General features: G+C 56.1%; 1 protein-coding gene across 4 annotated transcripts in view; it reads left to right on the plus strand.

Annotated features, from left to right (window-relative positions):
• Positions 1–17,990, plus strand: part of ACSL1 (acyl-CoA synthetase long chain family member 1) — a 57,916-nt gene that overhangs the window by 13,554 nt on the left and 26,372 nt on the right. For all 4 annotated transcript variants that reach the window (XM_028526468.2, XM_036011762.1, XM_028526470.2 and 1 more), the window contains exons 2-3: positions 5,479–5,705; positions 15,119–15,233. In XM_028526468.2, coding sequence (XP_028382269.1) covers positions 5,511–5,705; positions 15,119–15,233 — 310 coding nt within the window. In that variant the 5' untranslated portion in view covers positions 5,479–5,510. The remainder of the gene's footprint in view (positions 1–5,478; positions 5,706–15,118; positions 15,234–17,990) is intronic.

Genomic DNA, 17,990 nt, shown 5'->3' on the forward strand with positions numbered 1-17,990 from the left:
GTGGCGGTCGTGGCCTGGGGCCAATAAGGACAGGCGAGTCATGGCCCTAATGCCACTGGGTAAAGATGAGGCCAGCCTTCTACCTGCCCTTAAAAGCTTCGCGCCCCAGCCTCTCCCTGGCAGCTTTAGGGGAGCTAGGCGGGGGGCGGGTTAGTGTGGAAATGTGCAGCTTGACTCGAATCATTTCGTAGACCAGGTTCCTGAAAATAGAGCATCTCTGCTTTGTTTCCCTTTTTAAAGATCTTCTTGGAATGGCATTGGTCCACAGAATCGCTGTCGCGAGAATTCAGCGGGTGAAGGGCCGCTGCGCTTGGGAGGACGAGCTGGCTCCCTGGCAGGGTGGGCGTCACCACCCCTGTGCCGCCACGGCTGGCCCCTGGTGCGCGTGTGAGGTCCCAGGCTGTCGGAGCGCGCTCTGTCCCGCTCAGGCTCAGAATGAGGAGATGGTCAGGAGCTGCTGCGTGGGATGGGGCGGGGCAGCGGCCTCTGCTTTCCCTCCTAACTGAGGGCCTCCGGCATCTCGGCGTCTGCAGCTCCCCCTCTCCAGAGCGAGCCCGGCTGCCCTTTGGGTTCAGGAGGGGATGGCTTGAGCAAGCCGAGCTTTAGGTCGCCTGCCAGCCAGGGTTAAGGGGCACCGGCCCGCCGGTGTGGAGTGGTGCACTAAAAGGCCCGCGCGCAGTCCGGCCGCCGCTCGCTTGTTGCTCCCGAGGCTGAGCTGCGCCGGGCCAGGGCCGGACAAAGGGACAGCTTTCAGCCCCTGTCAATGGCCTATTGTGCCGGGGGAGGAGGAGGAACAAGGAATGGCAGCATCTCGCCAGCTTGGCTCGCCGTTTTAAGGAGAGAAGTCGGGATTCCTTCCTTGGCCGCTGCCGGGGCGGGGACGCTGTCTCGGTGGGGTCGTGTGAGGGCCGGGTTCCTCGTGAAGGGCTCCTTCAGACCACCGTTGCTCTGCCGGGAAAGCCCGAGGGACGGCACAGGGGGAGGAACATCTGGGCCCCCGTTTGCTTGGTTTGTGAATAACATGAAGAGGATGAAATGCTCATGTAAGTACAGGTGTGCGGGGCTGCAGGAGCTGTGTGTGTGTCCCTGTGCCCTTAGAGAGCGATGCCCTTGTGAGTCACGAGTCCCCGCCGGCCCCGGAGCACCTTTTCCTGGTGCAGACAAAGCGGTGAAAGGTGAGCCTCTGCACAGTGGAGCTGGGCCCACGTGCTCAGAGGCCAGGGTGGCGGGGGAGGTGCCGGCGGTTCCGTGAGACAGGGGGAGTTTGGATGCACTCCAGAGGCCGAGTTCTCCTAATCCCATGGAGTGTGCCAAGTGCTGGAAGGACCTTCAGAAGCCAGCTGCTCCTACAGGCGCCCGACCTGGGACGGGCCGAGGGGGACTGGGGAGCCCCACGTGCAGAGGAGTATGCTGATGCTCTCAGTGGAGAGGCGGCGACCCACTGGAGGGTAGGAAATGTCCACAGTGAGGAAACCACGTGAACTGGTGTCAGATGGGTGTCCTGGGGACACCTGGGGAAGCCTTCTAAGTCCCGAGCCCTGGTTTCCCTGACGTCGTTTTGCACTGTGATGCTCAGATACGGCGCCCATGGGGAAGCCTTTCCAAAACACCAGCGCGGTGCAAATGGCATGACGAGCTGGCTTTCTGCAGGTTCGGGCAGCTGGGAGCCAGGCTTCTGCTGTCTGACGGCGTGCAGTCCCGTTTCTGCCCCTACACAGGGCATCTGTGTCCACCCGGGTCTGTTCAAAGGTGCCCTGTGCTCTGCTTCCTTGCATCGGGCTCGTACCAGGCTCCCTGGACCCTGGCCACACTCCCTGTCATTCTGTGGTTTCAGACTCCAGCTTCACAGGAAATCCAAGAGACCCTGTGGAGCACACCCTCTTTCTGTAGGTGCGGAGAGGAAGGTGCGCAGGACTAGCTGAGGGGAAGGAGAAGCCGGCTGCCGGTAGTCTCCTGTGTTCCGAGAAATGCTGGCCACCATCTGCGTAAGCCTTTAAGCCGATCGAATCATGTTCTTAGCACACGGCAGCGTGATTATGTGCCTGGGCTGCAAACCTCCTGAGATGATGGCGTGCAAGTCTGCTTTTGAAAGAATTTCAAAAATATTACAACCAGAACAGCATTGGAATGAGAATAAAGTCTGAGTTTTAACTATTCGTTGGTGAGTTCATGAGTCCTAATGCTCCTTTGAGACCAGTTGTTGCCTGAGACTGCCTGAAAGCGGGATGTTCATGTCCGCCAGCAGCAGTTTAAAGGCTGTTTATTGTGGCCCATTTTCTCTGAATGTAGGTCCGTCTCCATTTCTAACTACCCCAAGTACCTTCTCCTTATAGAAGTTAAATAGAAGGGGGAAGGTGCATAGTGCTCTTTGTTTCACATGTAAGAGCTGTTCTTTCCACGAATCTAAGCGAGGTGTTGGCTTCATTCTTTATTGCATAGACTGTGCGTCCTACACACGGCATTACCAGTTTGTTCGGTGCGGTTGGTTTGCAGCTGGTCGCCGGCTGCCGGCTGAGAGGCATGGAGTAAACAGACTGCTGTAGCCTGTCATTAGCAACAAAGATAAGAATTTGGCTGGCGCTAAACCCTTAGTGCGGCAGGTCACTATCCAGTTAAATGCTGGTGCACGAGTGCTACTGCAGTTTTTTGAAGTATTTAAAAAGTCTCCTTTCCTAGACATTTCTATAAATAGACTGGTTTCATTCTTAGTATAATGCTGTCTACAGCTTGGCTACTGCTGATGCTTAAAATAGAAAAAATCACGTGCTTATGACTGGATTTGTTGGTGAGGGAATTATTTCATATTCTGACACAGGGAGGGGGTTCTTTCAGACAGCCCCTGCAAATTCACACGATCCAGGTTTTATGGAAATTATTTCAGGGAGGGACGAGGGGAAGGCAGGGGTGCTGGGGAAGGGGTGGTGACCCCCATCATACTTCGAGTGCCGTGGGCGTAGCAAAGACACCGGAAGGTGGACCGGTGAGAGGGGAAGGCAGGCGTGCACACTGAGTGCGTGAGGCTGCCTCGCACCCGTGGATCTGCAGGGCTGCGTGAAGTTCCGTGCCAGGGGGACTGGGCTCAGTTCGTCTGCCGGGCCGCCGAGTCCCGTGTGTGCCTCGCTCCCTCAGAGCGGCCCTGCCCGTTCACTGGGTCTGAGCGGTGCCCACTCTCATTGAACCCGGTGAGGGTGCTTGTGGGTTTTGTGTCTCCCCCAGCTGGCCAGCCCGTGGAGAGCCGGCCCCGCCCCCAGCCCTGTCGCCCCAGCTCCTAGCACGTGCCCAGCACACACTGGGTGCTCAGGCCTGTGGAGTGACTGGAGTAGCTCGACCCCTAGGGACTCATGCAGAATAAAGTCCGCTGTGGGTGTGCTGCTGACAATCTGTCGCCTTCTCCGTCTGTCTCATGTGGGTCCCACATACCACCCCACATCTGATCATTTCAATGGCTTCTCAAAACACACCCATTGTCTCTTCTCATCGGGAAGCTAAGCAGAAAGAAAACAATGTCTGTGTTCAGAACTGGCACTGCCGGTGACACCGACTGATGCCTGTCCCTGCCCATGGGTGGAGCAGTGGGGTGACTCTGCTCCCAGCTTCTCATTGGCCCACCCTTCCCCCTGTCTTCCCCTGGGCAGTCAAGTATGGATTTTGTCTGCTAGTTACCTTTAGCCCAGTGGGCAGTGGCACAGGCCCCAGCATGTGACTAATGCCCTGAGAGACCTTGGCAGGCCGGGGCCCCTCCCCCACCCCCTCCCCCACCGCCTTTTCTGGTTCTGCAGTGGTGGGTCACCTAGCAGTCAGCTGCTGGTGGCACCGGTGGTGAGTGGCTCTGTAAGTGCTGGTGCTTTCGCTCCAGAATTATGACCTGAAGAAATTTGCTTATCTGTTCCTTCTCTGTTGTCATGTCAAACCCAGACATTTCCTGTGTATGTGTGTGTGTGTGTGTGCATGTGCATACGTGCGCACACCTACACAGAGCTGTTGTAGCACGGGAGTGCAGGAGCTGAACAGATGCGTTCCACTGGCTCCTTTAGTATTGATGGCCGGTGAAAACGCCTGATAGTCTGACTCTGTAAAACAAATACAATAGTACCGACTGAAACTTAAAGAGGATTTCTATATTTGGAAAAAGGGGATTATTTTCAGTCTGTGACCTATCTGTTTAAAAGAACATATAATAAGTAGCTCACAAATACCATCTGAACTTGTAGCTGAACTAACACTCAGTGGATTGCCGGGAAGTCTTTAAGAAAGCTCATATGATTTGCTGCTATTTCCTTCCTTTTACAGGCAAATGTGCTGTAGAGCAGTTATTCATGGAGATTTTCCTAATGAGACTTGTTCTTACTTTTTATCTGTACTTCCCATTTTTCATGCTGATTTAGATGTGAATTGTCTGTAACGTGCACTTCGAGGCTTTAATATACATTGAATTTGTCATCTAATTTTCTTCTGTGTGTTTGGCTTCTTAATTTCATTTGTAAACTCCTTATGGTAAAACACTTCTTTAATCCCCCCTGTACCTCACTGTTCAGCATGCAGGACTGATCACAGAGTGTCGGTAGAGGACGTAACAATAACGCCTCCCACTTACTGGGTACTTCCAGAGGCTTCGTACCGTTCTAAGCTGTATGTGAATTATTTAGTCATTATAAAAGCCCTAGGAGATAGGTACTATTTTTTATCTCCATTTATGCATGAGGAAACTGAGGCACAGAGAGGTGAAGTCACTTGCCCCAAGCCATATAGCCAATAAGCTAAGGAGTTAGGACTGAGCTCTAGAGTCTGGGGTCGTAACCCCTCTTCTATACTTGCTCTCAACTACTTACTATGCTATAATCTGTCTCCAGATATCTGGGGGTTGGTTTACAGTTTATGCACATCAATTTATTACTTTATTTTTGCTACACCGTCTGGAGGAATAGAAAAGAAATTATTGTTTCAGAGCAGCCAGCTGCCGTTCCCCTGCGTGGATGCTGTGTCAACCCTGGTGCAGAGGGCGGGGCAGGGGCGGCGCGCTGGCGTCGGGCGGGCCTGTGTTCCCAGGTGGTCCGCGCCCTGTGGGGAGAAAGGACAACTGGGGGCTCCTCATGGTTTGGACTTGTTTGTGCCTCGTTATCCCCATTTGCTGTGATGACAAGAGCCTAATCCTCTAGAGTGCGGGTGGAGGAGAACAGAGACACAGCGTCAGGGGAAAGTGGGAACTTAAGCCACTTGCTGAGCATGTCACGGCGAGAGTGCTTAGTGATGCACGCTTTAAAGTGTGGTTCATGAGAACGTTGCACAAGACAGTGGTAGCAGTACAATGAGTTCCTAAAGTGATGTTTGCAGAAGGGGGGTTTGAGAGCCGGGAGGGACCCGGCCTGGGGGACTGTGGGTTCGCTGCCTGGGCCATCGGGTGAGGCGGTAGGCCTCCGGGGAAGCTGGAGGCGAGTCCTGCCTCCCCGGAGTGAATGTGACGTCTCTCTCTCCCGACAGAAGTCGGCCTAGGGTGGCACCCACGCAGGACCATGCAGGCCCACGAGCTGTTCCGATACTTCCGCATGCCGGAGCTGGCTGACTTCCGACAGTACGTGCGCACGCTGCCCACCAACACGCTCATGGGCTTCGGCGCCTTCGCGGCGCTGACGACCTTCTGGTACGCCACGAGACCCAAGGCCCTGAAGCCGCCGTGCGACCTGTCCATGCAGTCGGTGGAGGTGCCGGTGAGTGGAGGGGAGGGCACTTTGCAAACACGCTGAACACGCGGGAGCTTGCCGGTGACTACAGATGGAGGCGGAGGCCCGCGCATGGGGCGGAGGCCCGCACGTGGTGGGCTGGCTAGGCGCCTCCCGCAGAGGGACACACGGGGTGGTGCTGGCTAGGCGGCTGCCCAACGTCACACAGGGGCTCGGCCCGTTCCAGAAATCCCACGTGCTGGGCCCGGAAGATTCCATGACGGGAAGGACAGGCAGCATCTCAGCTCTCGCAGGGCTTCTGTTTCTGCAGAGAAACGGGCTGTCAAATGTCAAAGAAAAAGCACTTTGGCCTGTGCTGTGCCTGACAGTTAGAACGCAAGCCCCGGCTGCTGAAAGGGAGTCTGGGATCTCCAGCAGGACAAGGCCAGACTAGGAGCCCGCTGGGATAACCGGGCTGCAGGATTCAGGATAGGGCACACAGATACCAGGACACTCAGGGGGTGTCCGAGGTGGGGCTGGCGAGTGCCGTGGCTGCGTACAACTCGGGCCAATGAACGGTCATACTGTCGTCGTTAGGAGAGTCGCACGCAGCACAGCGTGTGTTCCCGAGTTGGGGCTGCGCTGGGGGGCCGGCTGGGGAAGTCCAGAGCCCCTTGCAGACCGATTCCCTCCCAGGGCTCTTCCTCTTCCTTTCTCGGGCACCCCCTCACCCCCACCCCCCATCTCTCCTCAAGGTTAGGGGAGGGCCGCAAGGTGAAGCAGCCAGGTCCTCAGCCGTGCTGTGACTCTTCCCCTACTCACTGCTCTGTCATTTCTTGCTTTCCTAGCCAAGTCAGAATGAATCTCTAGTATGCATTACCCTCGACATAAACGAAAAACCATGTTGTAAATGCGGAATTGCCTCGTTTATGCCTGTAGGTAGGGGTGAGAGACCTTGCCCCCCAGGGCTGTGGGGCACGTGCAGAGCGTGGGCCCTGCCACACAAAGCCAGGCCTGATTCGTAGCTTCTGGCTCTGGATGGAGGTGTCTGTCTTACTCGTGACAAATGTAAAAATAGAAGGACTGAGCTAGTGCTGAGGAAAAGCAGCTTTAAGATACTTTATTTCTAAAGAAAAGGTAAATATACTTCACCTCAGCTGACCGAACACGAGTAGAATGTAACATTTTCTAACCGGGGATGTGCGGAGCCCCGCCGGGCCTGGGAGGGGGTCTGGCACGTCGGACTTGCAACTGGGTGTCTGCAACTGGGCCGAGCCTGCAAAGGCCTGATTCCATTTCTCATATGAGAAGTTGTGGGAGCACTTACGGGGTGGTTTTCAAGCTCCACCTTAGCAAGAAGTCGTGGAGCCTTATTAAAATACTCACATAGGTTCTCCATAGAACGGTTTAAAATTGCAGATAAGCAGAAAGAAAATTAAAATCTATAGTTTCACTACCTGGTATATAGGCTTCCTGATTTTTCTCCTTGCTTATAGAAATAGATTTAGCTTGGGGTTTTCAGAGCTTGTAGGTCTTAGAGATATAAAATTCCCTTTGCACTTCTAAAAATAGAACTTAAAATACTGAATGTGAGGTTAGCCTTCAAGTCAGGACACTTAGTGATTATAGATGATGTCAGGGAGCTCACACCTTCATACGGACCTCGGTGGCAGAAAGGGGAACCTGCTTTGCTCCCTTGAGTGCCAGTCAGGGGCTTGCACAGCTGGCACTGCCGTGGGGGCCGGCTGCCAGGTGAAAACGTCACTGCCGCCGCCGCTGCTGCTGCGCCCCTCCTGTGACAGCGAGGGAACACCCTGTGCCCCTCCCCATGCTCCCACCGCCTCCTGTTTCCCACGTGCCCTTCCTCCCCCCTCCCCTTCCCACAGACTTTGTGTGGATGTGAAGACGGGAAGACTCGGCCCTCTTTGGTTTGGCTGCGTCTCCTGTCTGCCCACACTGGCTGTCTCCCAGCTACACTATTGTAAAGCAGCTGCACGGGTTGTTTTTTTTTTTTGTAAGTTACAGCTTGTAAAATTTCCCTTTACGAACCAGGGTGATAAAGAGGATCTTAGTGCTCACGCTCTGCACCTGTGTAGGAAAGGCGACGAAGACAAAAGCTAGAGAATGGGACAGAGAAGCAGGACTCAGCAACAGAATCCGAAGGGTTTTCTAGCATCGCGAGCACGGTTCGATTAGCAGCCTGTCTGCAGAGCTGTGTCCCTCTGCACTTGCAGCTCTGCGCCCACCACGGCCATGCGGAGGCTGGCCTTCCCCACGTGTCAGGGCAGGACTCCCGGCTAGCGCTGGGTGGAGGCAGGTGTGTGTGTGTGTGTGTGCGCCTTTTTTCTCAGTCACTTTCACCCGTGACGATGCAGACTTTCCAGTTCCAGCTCATCTCAGCCTGTTCTCTGGGTTTGTGGTCCCCACACCCCCCAGTGAAGATGATCTTCACTGGGGAGACTGGAAACCCTTGGGACTGGTCAGGGTGCAGGCCTCGGTGGCTGCAGTGAAGGGACCAGGAGAGCAGCTGGAGCCGGAAGGGCCCAGAAAGACACAGAGATGTGGTGGGGCTGGACCTGGCTGCTCCGCTCAGACCAGGCAGCCCTGGGCAAGCGCGCCCGACTTCTGTGACCTTCAGACCCCTCGTCTGGAAGACAGACGGGCCGGTACATCCCCTCGGTCACTGTCGGTAAAGAGGGCAGTCGGGAGACCTGCAGAGCGTCTGCCCAGCCCCTGGTGAGTGTCCGGTAAACGTCAGTTCTCTTCTTCGGCAAAGGTCTCCTCTTTCAGCCCTCCCGGCTACGTGCGGGAAAACAACCGAGCCCGGAGAGGTGAAGTCGGGTCGCGCAGTCAGAGGGAGGTCGGGAGCTCGGGTACGCCGTCTTCATCACGGGAACCCAAAGTCATGCATTGCGCTGAGTGAGACGCGCCCGTCAGAGAAGACAAGTACCGTTTGGTACCCCTCATGGGTGGGATCTAGTGAACAGACCGAACTAACAAGCAAAAATAGAGGCAGAGCCATAGACAGAGCAGGCTGACAACTCAGGGCAGGGTGGAGGCAGTGGAGGGGTCAAGCAGAAAAGGAAAGAGGAAGAACTCATGGACTAGGACAATTGTGTGGTGATTGTGGGGGCAGGGGTGTGGGTGGAGGTGGAGGAGGGTGTGTCGGGGATAAATGGTGATGGGGACAATGCAGAAAGATGAAAAAAAGAAAGTGATGTATTATAACCACGGCTCTGTGGTGGTTGGGTGGGCATGTAAACAAGGACAACAAAGAAAATCTGGGTCTGTCTAGCTAAATGTGAAGAGTCGGTGGCTGGAGCTTTTGATTCCAAGGGCAGACCCTTCTGAAAATGGATGTGCAGGCAAGTGAATCTGGAGGTAGTGATGGAAATGAAAGGGGGAGGCAGGGCAGGTCAGGCAAGAAACGGAGTCTGAGATTCTGCACGTGGCTTACACGCAGTGTCAGAAACTGTCAAGAAAGGATCAGCTTGTTGCCCCGCCCATCTCTGCGTTCATTGGTTGCTTCTTGTATGTGCCCCGCCCAGAGGTTGAACCCAACTTCTGTGCTTGGGGATCGTGCTCTAACCAGCTGAGCTGCCTGCCAGGGCCTAAAACTTGGGCTTTTTAATAACAACGTAGAAAAACCTTGCTAACTTAAGGTTTTCTTATTAAACTCACCTTACAGGAACAACTGGGTTTCCGCATGTTGTTGGACTCGCCTGCTAACCTGAAAGTGACTAGTTATTCGAACGTGGCGGCGGGGGGTTCGCGCCGGCTGTGGGCCCTGGTGGAGGGCGGACACGCTGCAAGGGGCGGGGCGGGCATCACAAAGGTCCGGAGAGAGAGTTTCTTTGCCCTGTGCCAAGACCGGGCCACAGAAGTATCAAGTAGCAGCCTCTGGGAATTCAAAGGAGGGAGGGAGATTGTTTTAGCAAAAAAAAAGTTTCCGGGTTCTTTTAAACTGGGAAGAAAAGTCCAAGTTCATGGTCAAGCTGCTCTGAAAACACATGTCATTTTGTAAAAACGACGCTACTTCTCCCCGGCTCAGCAGTCAGAGAACATGTGTGCACAGAAGTGACCGGGACGCGTGCTGCCATGCGAGTTTAAGTTTAAAAATAGCCCCTCCCCCCACCCAACGCGGTTCAACTTGCACCAAATGAAAAGTGACCGATGTGAGCTTTCCAAGCCTGTCCACACAGAGCCCCGTCTCACACGGATGATGTCCTGGGGCCGAGACCCGGGTTCCCCACGGGGTTCACCTCCGAGGTGAAGCGTGAGGCCTCCCGTATTCTAAGTGTCAGGTGTGGGGAGGAGCCACGGGCCGGCTTGCTTTGCTGGGACAGTGTGTGTTTGTGGGAGTTTGGGTCGGATCTTGTGGCTCTGCACTTTCTCCCCTCTCACGGAGGTGGCGGGGTGCTCTTTTCCCTCCCGGGGCTGGCAGACTGGCCCTGGTGATGAGTTCAGCTGTGTGCAGCAGTGTGGAACCAGCGTGGAACCAGCGATTTGCTGCCAGCCTCCCCGCCCCTCAGCAAATCCTCAGACCGGAGCAGCGGAGCTTAGGAAGTTGGAAGCCGGAGAAAGCAAAGGAAAAGTGCTCAGAGGATTGGGGGGAAGTGTTGAAGAGCCAAAAACCCCAGTCAGGCACCAGTAATCCGGACCCACCTCCCCAAAGAGGAGGGTGACCCGTGTGCTGTTGGCAAGTGTGAACCTGCCTGTGGAGCACAGACAAACCTCGCAGCCGACCAGGCGGCCCCTGGAGCCGGGTAAGAGGCTCGGCTCCCCCACGTTTCCGATGTGGGACAGAGGCAAGAAGCCTCCCTCTGGGTCCGTTTGCTCATCTGCGAGGTGGCTGGCCTGTAGCAGGCACTGAGGACACACTCACCCTGCCTCTTCCCTGCGCCGCCCAGGTGACACTGGCGTGGACTGCCACTGCGATGGTCCTGCCCTGCCTGAACTCGGTTGGGTGCGAAGGGTCTTGGGAAGTGAGCTAGTTAAATGGTGAGCGTAAGCAGTGAACCTGAGTGCTCATTGCTACCCTGTGACATTTACAGTTCAGCATGATGGGGGGTCTAGGTGTTCTTTTCGGTCTCCTGTCCACTGTCATTCAGAAAAGGGGGTCCCGAGGGCTGCGGTGGGCTGGCCTTGGAAGGCCCTGTTTGATCTGTCAGAGGCCTGGTGTCGAGGGCGGGGAGCCTCTCTGTGGGCTCCGTGCGGGGAACGGAGCTCGGGGACTGTTTGTGGAACGGAGCAGGGGATGGTCTGCCGGGCGGGGCGAGGTGCGGGCAGAATGTAAGTGCTGGGAGGGGTCATTTCACGTGGAGGATATTGGAAGGGGTGGGGGGCGGAGTCTCTCTCACCCCCCACGACTGTGGTCCCGCCTGCTGCATTGTTTCCCTAGAGATGGGCTTAGAGTTAAAACCAGCCAAGTCTCACCAGTCGCTTTAACACCGGGTTCTCCTCCTCCTCCCTCGCTTCTCTCTCTCCTGTCCCCTCCTCCCTCGGTCCCTTGTGTCCCTTCTTCTTCCTGCCCCGTCCCCATCCCTGTCCTTAGCGGGAATAAACAAGGGGATAGGATGGAGAGGTAGGTGGCTGTTCTGGCCTGTAGATGTCCATCTCCTAGGCAGAGCGAGCTTGGGCCTTTCTCTCCCCCAGGACCCTTCAAGGATGTGGTTTGTTTTTGCAGGTACATATGGGAGTGGCACAAAACGACCCGCGTGACCCGCACATCGAGGGTTCCTTTTTGTCCAGCGCTGGCAAGAGTTCTAGTCTGGGAGCCACTGACACACAGATGTCAGCCGGGGTCCCGTCCGTGCTGTCCCCACGAGGAACTCGAACTTTCACTTCCTAGTTCAGCCCCCGCGGCCCGCCGCAGGGGCAGCCTCAGCTGGCACGGATGTGGCAGAACAGACGGGGGCCGCTGCCTTCGCTGGAGGGGCTCTGGCTCGCCGTCTTTTTTTTTTTTAACTGGGAAAGTGCATGACCACATTGAAAAGTGCGCAGCAGAAGAAACAAAAGACCCATAACCCTCCCTGAGTCACAGTCTTACTCCCTGATTTCCTGCACACTCATTGGACTTACGTGCTTAGCTCACCCTGTTTCTTGGGCAAAACTGACGCCGCCCCCATCCCCATCCCCAATCCTCAGGTTATGTCAGACAAGGAGACCAAATGCAAAGTTTTTTTGTTTTTTGCTTTTTTTTTTCCATTTAAGTAGGTGGTCCTAGAAATAAGCACATGCGCTGGAGTAACCCAGGAATAAAACCCCTGGCTTTCGAAGTGGCTCGGTTTTCGGAGCGCACGCAGGCACTTAGGGACCCTGTTGCTACAGGTGGCTTCCCCACCCTCGGCCGCGCTCCCTGGCCCTGCGTGGCCCGGCCCAGCGTTCTGGGGTCCCGGGGTCCCAGCGCCCTGTGTTTACATGCAGCGTTTCCGCTCAGGCAGAACGGCCACGTGCGTGCACATCAGACACGGTTCTTCACGGGAACGTGATCACTTCGGAGAGCAACACGTTTCAAAGCGCACGTCTTGCTGCTTAGCCTCCGCCACCTGTTCCGTCCGTCCCCGTCTCTCGAAGTTCGGGGCTAAGTGATGGTGTGACCTTTGGCCCTGTTCCGCCCGTGCCTTGAATCGGCACCGAACCGAGTGCTTCTGCTAACTATTCCGACTGCTGATGAGAGCAGCAGTGCATACCTTGTCCTCGTGGTACTTTGTCAAGGGGAAGCCTTGTTTGGGACTTAGCCGACCCCTTTGACTTTGACTGGACTGTTTTACCTCCATGTTTCTCAGAGTCCTGAGGGTTATGCACCACCAGAGAATTAACTTAGCCAAAGAACTGCTTAACCAAAAGTTGGTCATCAAATTGTACTCTACAGCAGTGATCCCCAAAATGGGCATTGGGAAGTTGACCTCCTGTCCATATGTCCAGAGACAGGGACAGGGTCACCATATGTCCAGGGCTAAGCTTGATCTCTTTTCCCAAACCACCCCCACCCCCAGCCCTCTGTTTCCAGTAAAGGGGGACTGCCATCTTCTCGGTGCTCCAGCTCTCCCCTTCTTCTCTCCTCCACACGGTCACTCGCCAAATCCGCTTCATCCGGGCTCTGTGCGTCCAGTGCCACGTCCTCCCCACTCCCGCTGGCCTCTGCCCTAGACCGGGTCCCGCGAGGCGGTGCCCCCACCTCTGCCCCGCCATCCTGCTCTGCACACCACCCACACCCCAGGTGGGCTTCTTGCTGGAGCACACTCTGCTGGGTCACACCCGCAGAGGGTCTGACGCAGCGGGTCTGGCGAGGGGTTGAGGAGTTGGCTTCCTCGGCAGGGCCAGGTGTGCCCCGACCCTCCTGTGAGGGGCTCGGCTGGGGGGCGATCCGTGCCCCATACATTTGCTCACTCCAACTTCCTCCCTGCGCTCCGCTTCTGGCCACGTTCGGCTCCTTCAGAGCGAGCTCTGGGTCTCATCCCCTGAGTCCCATCTTCCCAGGTGACAGCTGAGGGCGTGGCTCAGCAGGGGCCTTGGGGAGGGCAGCATTGCTTTTGCAGAGAAGGTGCCGAGCAGAGGATCAGGGGGAGCCCCTGTGGACCGCCAGGCTGCCCGCGCCCCCAGGCAGAGGGGCCGCTGGCTCCCCTTCACAGGCACACCTCTTACTTTTCTTAGCCTTTTCCTTCTTCCCATTCTCCGCCCTTTACCCTCCGCCCCTTTCCCTTCCTGCTTACCCGTGGGTCTCTGGGTGGCTTCCTGGCATGAAGAGGTTTCTGAGTCTTACTATGAAGTTGCACAATTGCTTCTGAATTTTAACCTGAGTAGTTTTTGTAGTACAGATACTGGCTAAGAAGGGCTGGGATTGCAGTTAGGGCACCTCAGAGGGTGTCTCAGTAATATTCTACATATTCATACTTTACAGGGGAGTTCATTTAACTAAAAATAACCCCAGACGGGGACACATGGCATCCTCGTTTTGCAGAAGAGAAAATAGACTCGGAGATTCAGTACCAATGATGCAGGATTCTATTTCCATCTTTACGTACACAAAGAATAACTTCTTTGTTTTCTAAAGCAGCACGGGGTATTTAATGATTATATTTGAATCATTATATTATAGCTACAGGTATTAGAAAGTTTCTGCCAAGATAGAGAAGACTGTGTGAAGACTAAAATATATTATTGGGTGATATTTGCTCCAGAAAATCATTAGCAGTTTCAGATCAAGAGTTGAACACACATAGGCAGCGCCTAGTGGATCCTGGAAGATGTATGTACATGTATCCGCATAGAAAACGGCCTGGAAGGGCCTCGCCAAGCTGGTGGCAGGGGCTGGTCGTGGTTTTCTTTGATACACTTCTGTGTCATTAAAAAACGCTCACTGTATAAATGAGAACTCGGAGGGGAGGAGCGAGAGCAGGTGGGAGGAGGAGTGAGGAACTCTAATTACAATCAAGAAGGAAAGGAATCCAGCCGAACACGCCGGCGGTATTCACCACAGGAAGGGTCTCCCCGGGGCTCCTCCCCCGCGGCAGCCCCGGTCCCCGCCAGCCCTGCCGCACAGCCCGGCAGCTCTGGGACACCCAGCCCTTTGCCTCCTCCTCCAGGAGGCTTTCCTGCCCCCTCTCTTCAGACCTCAAGCCAGAAACCACCTCCCCGACTTCCGAATGGTCTTTCCTCGTGGTACCAGACGTCTTTTGTCAGAGTCTAATTTCCCCAAGAAAGTGGTTCCTGACCGTTGCAAATGTGAAGCCCCTTCTCTGAAATTAAAAAACAAAACAGAACGGAAACAACAAACCCCACAGGAATTGTAGGCTCTGGCACCGTAGTAGCTGAACTTCTGTTCCTCGGTCTCTAAAGAATGCCTGGCGTTCCCGTGGGCCCCTGGGCGCCTTGCCGTGCGTCTGCAGCCCCCGAGGGTGCAGCAGCTCTCAGGGTGAGAACAGCTACCCCTCCCGCGGCCGGCCGTCTGGTCAGGAGCCCTGGGACAGAGCAGGTGTGCCCCCGGCCAGCAGGTGCAGACAGCGGAGAGAAGGGCGCGCCGCCCTGCCAGGTCTGCATGCCTGCAGGTGCTGCCCGTCTCACGGGCACAGACGTCTCACGGGCACAGACGGTCTGCTCGCCCCACGTCCTGATCGTGACTGTGAGACGCTCTGTGAGGAACCGAAGTCCCTAACGCGTCATAGTGCCATTGGCAAAGAGAAAACAGTGCAAATAATCTCAAAAGGAACCTGGCCAACTCTAGTAAACTAGACTGAAGAACATAGATGGGGTTAAGGAAGTGAAACTGAATGGTGTGTGTTTCCACGAGCCGACACAAAACCGGTCCTCGGCGACACACCCTGCCCTTCGGCTCCTTCTGCAAACACTCACTGGGCGGCCGCCCCATGACCTGGGCGGGGGGGTCAGGGGCGGGCACGGCGGGCTTTGCACGGTCAGCGCTTCCCCCTAATGGCTCCTCTGCCTGTCTCTTTCCGCAGGGCAGCAATGGTGCTCGCAGGTCCCCGCTGCTCGACAGCGACGAGCCCTTGGCGTGTTTCTATGACGACGTCAGAACCTTGTACGAGGGCTTCCAGAGGGGCATACACGTGTCAAGTGAGCATCGTGCGCGGTCCCTGTGGCTGACGCTCAGTGGCTTCCGTCCAGAAGGAGTGGCCCTCCTGGATGGAAATCACTGCGTATGAGCGGCCCCTGCTTACGTCTTCCGCCTACTTAGTATCACTCAAGCCTCCCTGTCTCCTCCCGTAGCTTCTGCAGAGTGAGACCCGGAGCCCCTGGCCCCTCTAGACGTGGGCTGCGGCGACAGAGTGGGTTCCACAGTCAAATGTGTGTCCGTCACGTCGTGTGTGTCACGGAGAGTCTCACACACACTCGCGCATGTGGGCAGACCTTTGCCGCAGTCAAGAGACCTCCGTGATTGGGCCGGGTCCAGTACTTTTCAAACTTATTGATCGGGAGGCTCATATTTTAAGAAATACACGCTGACACCCCAAGGAAACCGTGTTCCGTCAGCGAAGCGACACGTTGGGAACGGGACTTCGCTTAATCCCTGACGGTGGCAGCAGAGACCCGCGGCCCCCAGCACCCACCTTCCTTCCCAGCCCCTCTGTCTTCCCATCCCCAGCCACACAGGACGTCCTGCGGAGCCACGACCACCTCTGCTCCTGCGACCGTGACCCCACACCTCTGTGCCCTTCCCCCTCCCCCAAGGTCATGACGCCCCCTCTCTCCTCCCCCAGCGCAGGGGGCTTGATATGGTTCTCCTGACCCTGTAACACTCAGGTTGCCTTTCGCCTTGTCCATGAGACCTTCCTGGTCCGTCAGGTCTCGTCCCCTTCCTTTAAGCGGGGTGTCCCCCTCACCGCCCGCATCCGAGCCTGGTTCTGTAAGAGCCCCTCCGGCAGACAGAAGCGGTTGCCTGGGCTTCTGTCCCTCAGCGGCTGCTGCTTGAACAGGGCCGCCATCTCTTCTCTCAGCGCCGGCACAGCCCACTGCCACACAGTAGGCGCTTCATTCATGACCCTCAGCGAAAGGGAGGATCCCCTCTGGTCTCCCCACCTCTCTCTCTGTTCTAGTCTCCCTATTTCTGCGTGCTCCCTCTTCCTCTCTTCCCCCCGGACTCCCTCTTGGGGTCTGTGCTTTGTTACTTAAATCTTTTGGCGGTTAGCTTTATTTTTGCCACTAGACTGGAATCTCCCCACGGGCCCTGGACTGCTGTTGCTCCCTGTCCCCCACAGTATGTCGCGTGTGATGTGTGCTCAAGTGGTGCTTGCCACTTTCACCACTTGTCTGGTCCCGGCAAAGCCGGCGTCCCGGTTCAGCACGCCTGCCCCGGCACGCCTGCCCCAGGACCCCGTGGGAGATTCATGAAGCCCCTCGGTAAAGGGAAAGCAACCCGCCTGTAGATTGTTGAGTTTCTGAGTTTCTACAGGGTTAGTGTCAGGGCCCACGTTTGTCTGTGAGCATAAACACCAGGTGGACCAGCCCAGCGAAGGGCCCGTGAAACGTCTACATGCGTGTGTGTGCGTGTGTGTGTTCTTCACCACCAAGTGTGAACGTCTATAAATGTGCGTGCGTTTCTGTCTTCCACTGTCAGCACAGGATGGGACTCACCCAGGAGTACGGCGACTCAACAGTGCGCCTCTGAGTGTCCCCTGGTGTTGAGACAAGTCTCGTAACTGTGGGGGCCACTTTATCTGCTTGGAGAATGAAGGACTTACGTGAGTGTTTCAGAGAAGATAAAGGAAAATAGGTTCAGTTATTTTCATCGATCCTGATTGAAGGGAGCTGCTTTGCGGGTTATTTTGTTCTTTTTTCCCCCAGAGGAACTTTTTAGCTAAGCTTTCGTTTTCCTAGGCTACCATAAGATTACACTTTCATGGGAGCGCAGAAGCCAGCACCTAGATGAGGTAGTTCGGGCTTGTTGAATGTGGGAGAGGCCGGCCTGGAGTTTTTAAACCTTTCCCACTTTAAAGTGGGCCTGGGAAGCCGCCGGGGAGGCTGGTCTCCCCGTGTGCTGGCGTCCTGGCTGCACCGCGGTGTCCCTGTGGGAGCTCCAGGGGGACACTGGGCCCAGGCCCCTCCTGCCCAGCTGTCTCCGGAAGGTCGTCAGCAGGGCCTGGGTGGAGTGTGTATTCATGGTTCCCCGGCTGAGCCTGGGGCTAACTGCACTCTAGTTCTAGAGCTAGAGTGCGCAAACCTTTTCTGTAAAGGGCCAGGCAGTGACTGTCGTCGGCCTTTCGGGCTCTGGCGCACGCCGCAGCTGTGGTCTTAGATAACGTGTCCGTGAGGGGGCGAGGCCGCCTCCCAAACAAACCGTGTTTACAGACGCAGGCGGCGGGCCTGCCGTGGCCTCTGGCTACAGGTCGCCAGCTCCTTCTCTTGAGAAATAGAGTCATGTTATTTCAGACGGCCGATGTCTTTTGTCGTATCTGCCCTGGGTTTTGTTTTTGTTCGGTTTTGGCTTTCGAGATAAAAATGACATCCGGCGTTACGTTAGTTTCAGGCACACTGCAGGGTGGCCACTGCCGCAAGGAGTCTGGCTGACAGGCGTTGCCACGCACAGCTGCAGGTCTTGTTTCCTTGCAATGAGGACTTCTCAGAACTGCCCCCTCTGCAGTTTCGAGTGTGCGGCACACGCTGGGTGACGGTGGTCACCGTGCTGTCCGTCGCACCCCCAGGCCGTGACCCTGGCAGCCTGGTCTTGCCTGCCGTCCCTGTGAGGTGATGAGGCTCCAAGAACAAGGCCCCACGGAGCTCTCTTGGGCTCCGTCACACTGCCCGAGCATCGGGGAGAGGGTGTGCGGGGGCGGGCCTGGCCGCCCAGGGCCTCACCGCTGGCTCGGCAGCCCG

The sequence above is a fragment of the Phyllostomus discolor genome, chromosome 11 (assembly GCF_004126475.2).
Source record: "Phyllostomus discolor isolate MPI-MPIP mPhyDis1 chromosome 11, mPhyDis1.pri.v3, whole genome shotgun sequence".
NCBI classification, from domain to species: Eukaryota; Metazoa; Chordata; class Mammalia; order Chiroptera; family Phyllostomidae; genus Phyllostomus; species Phyllostomus discolor.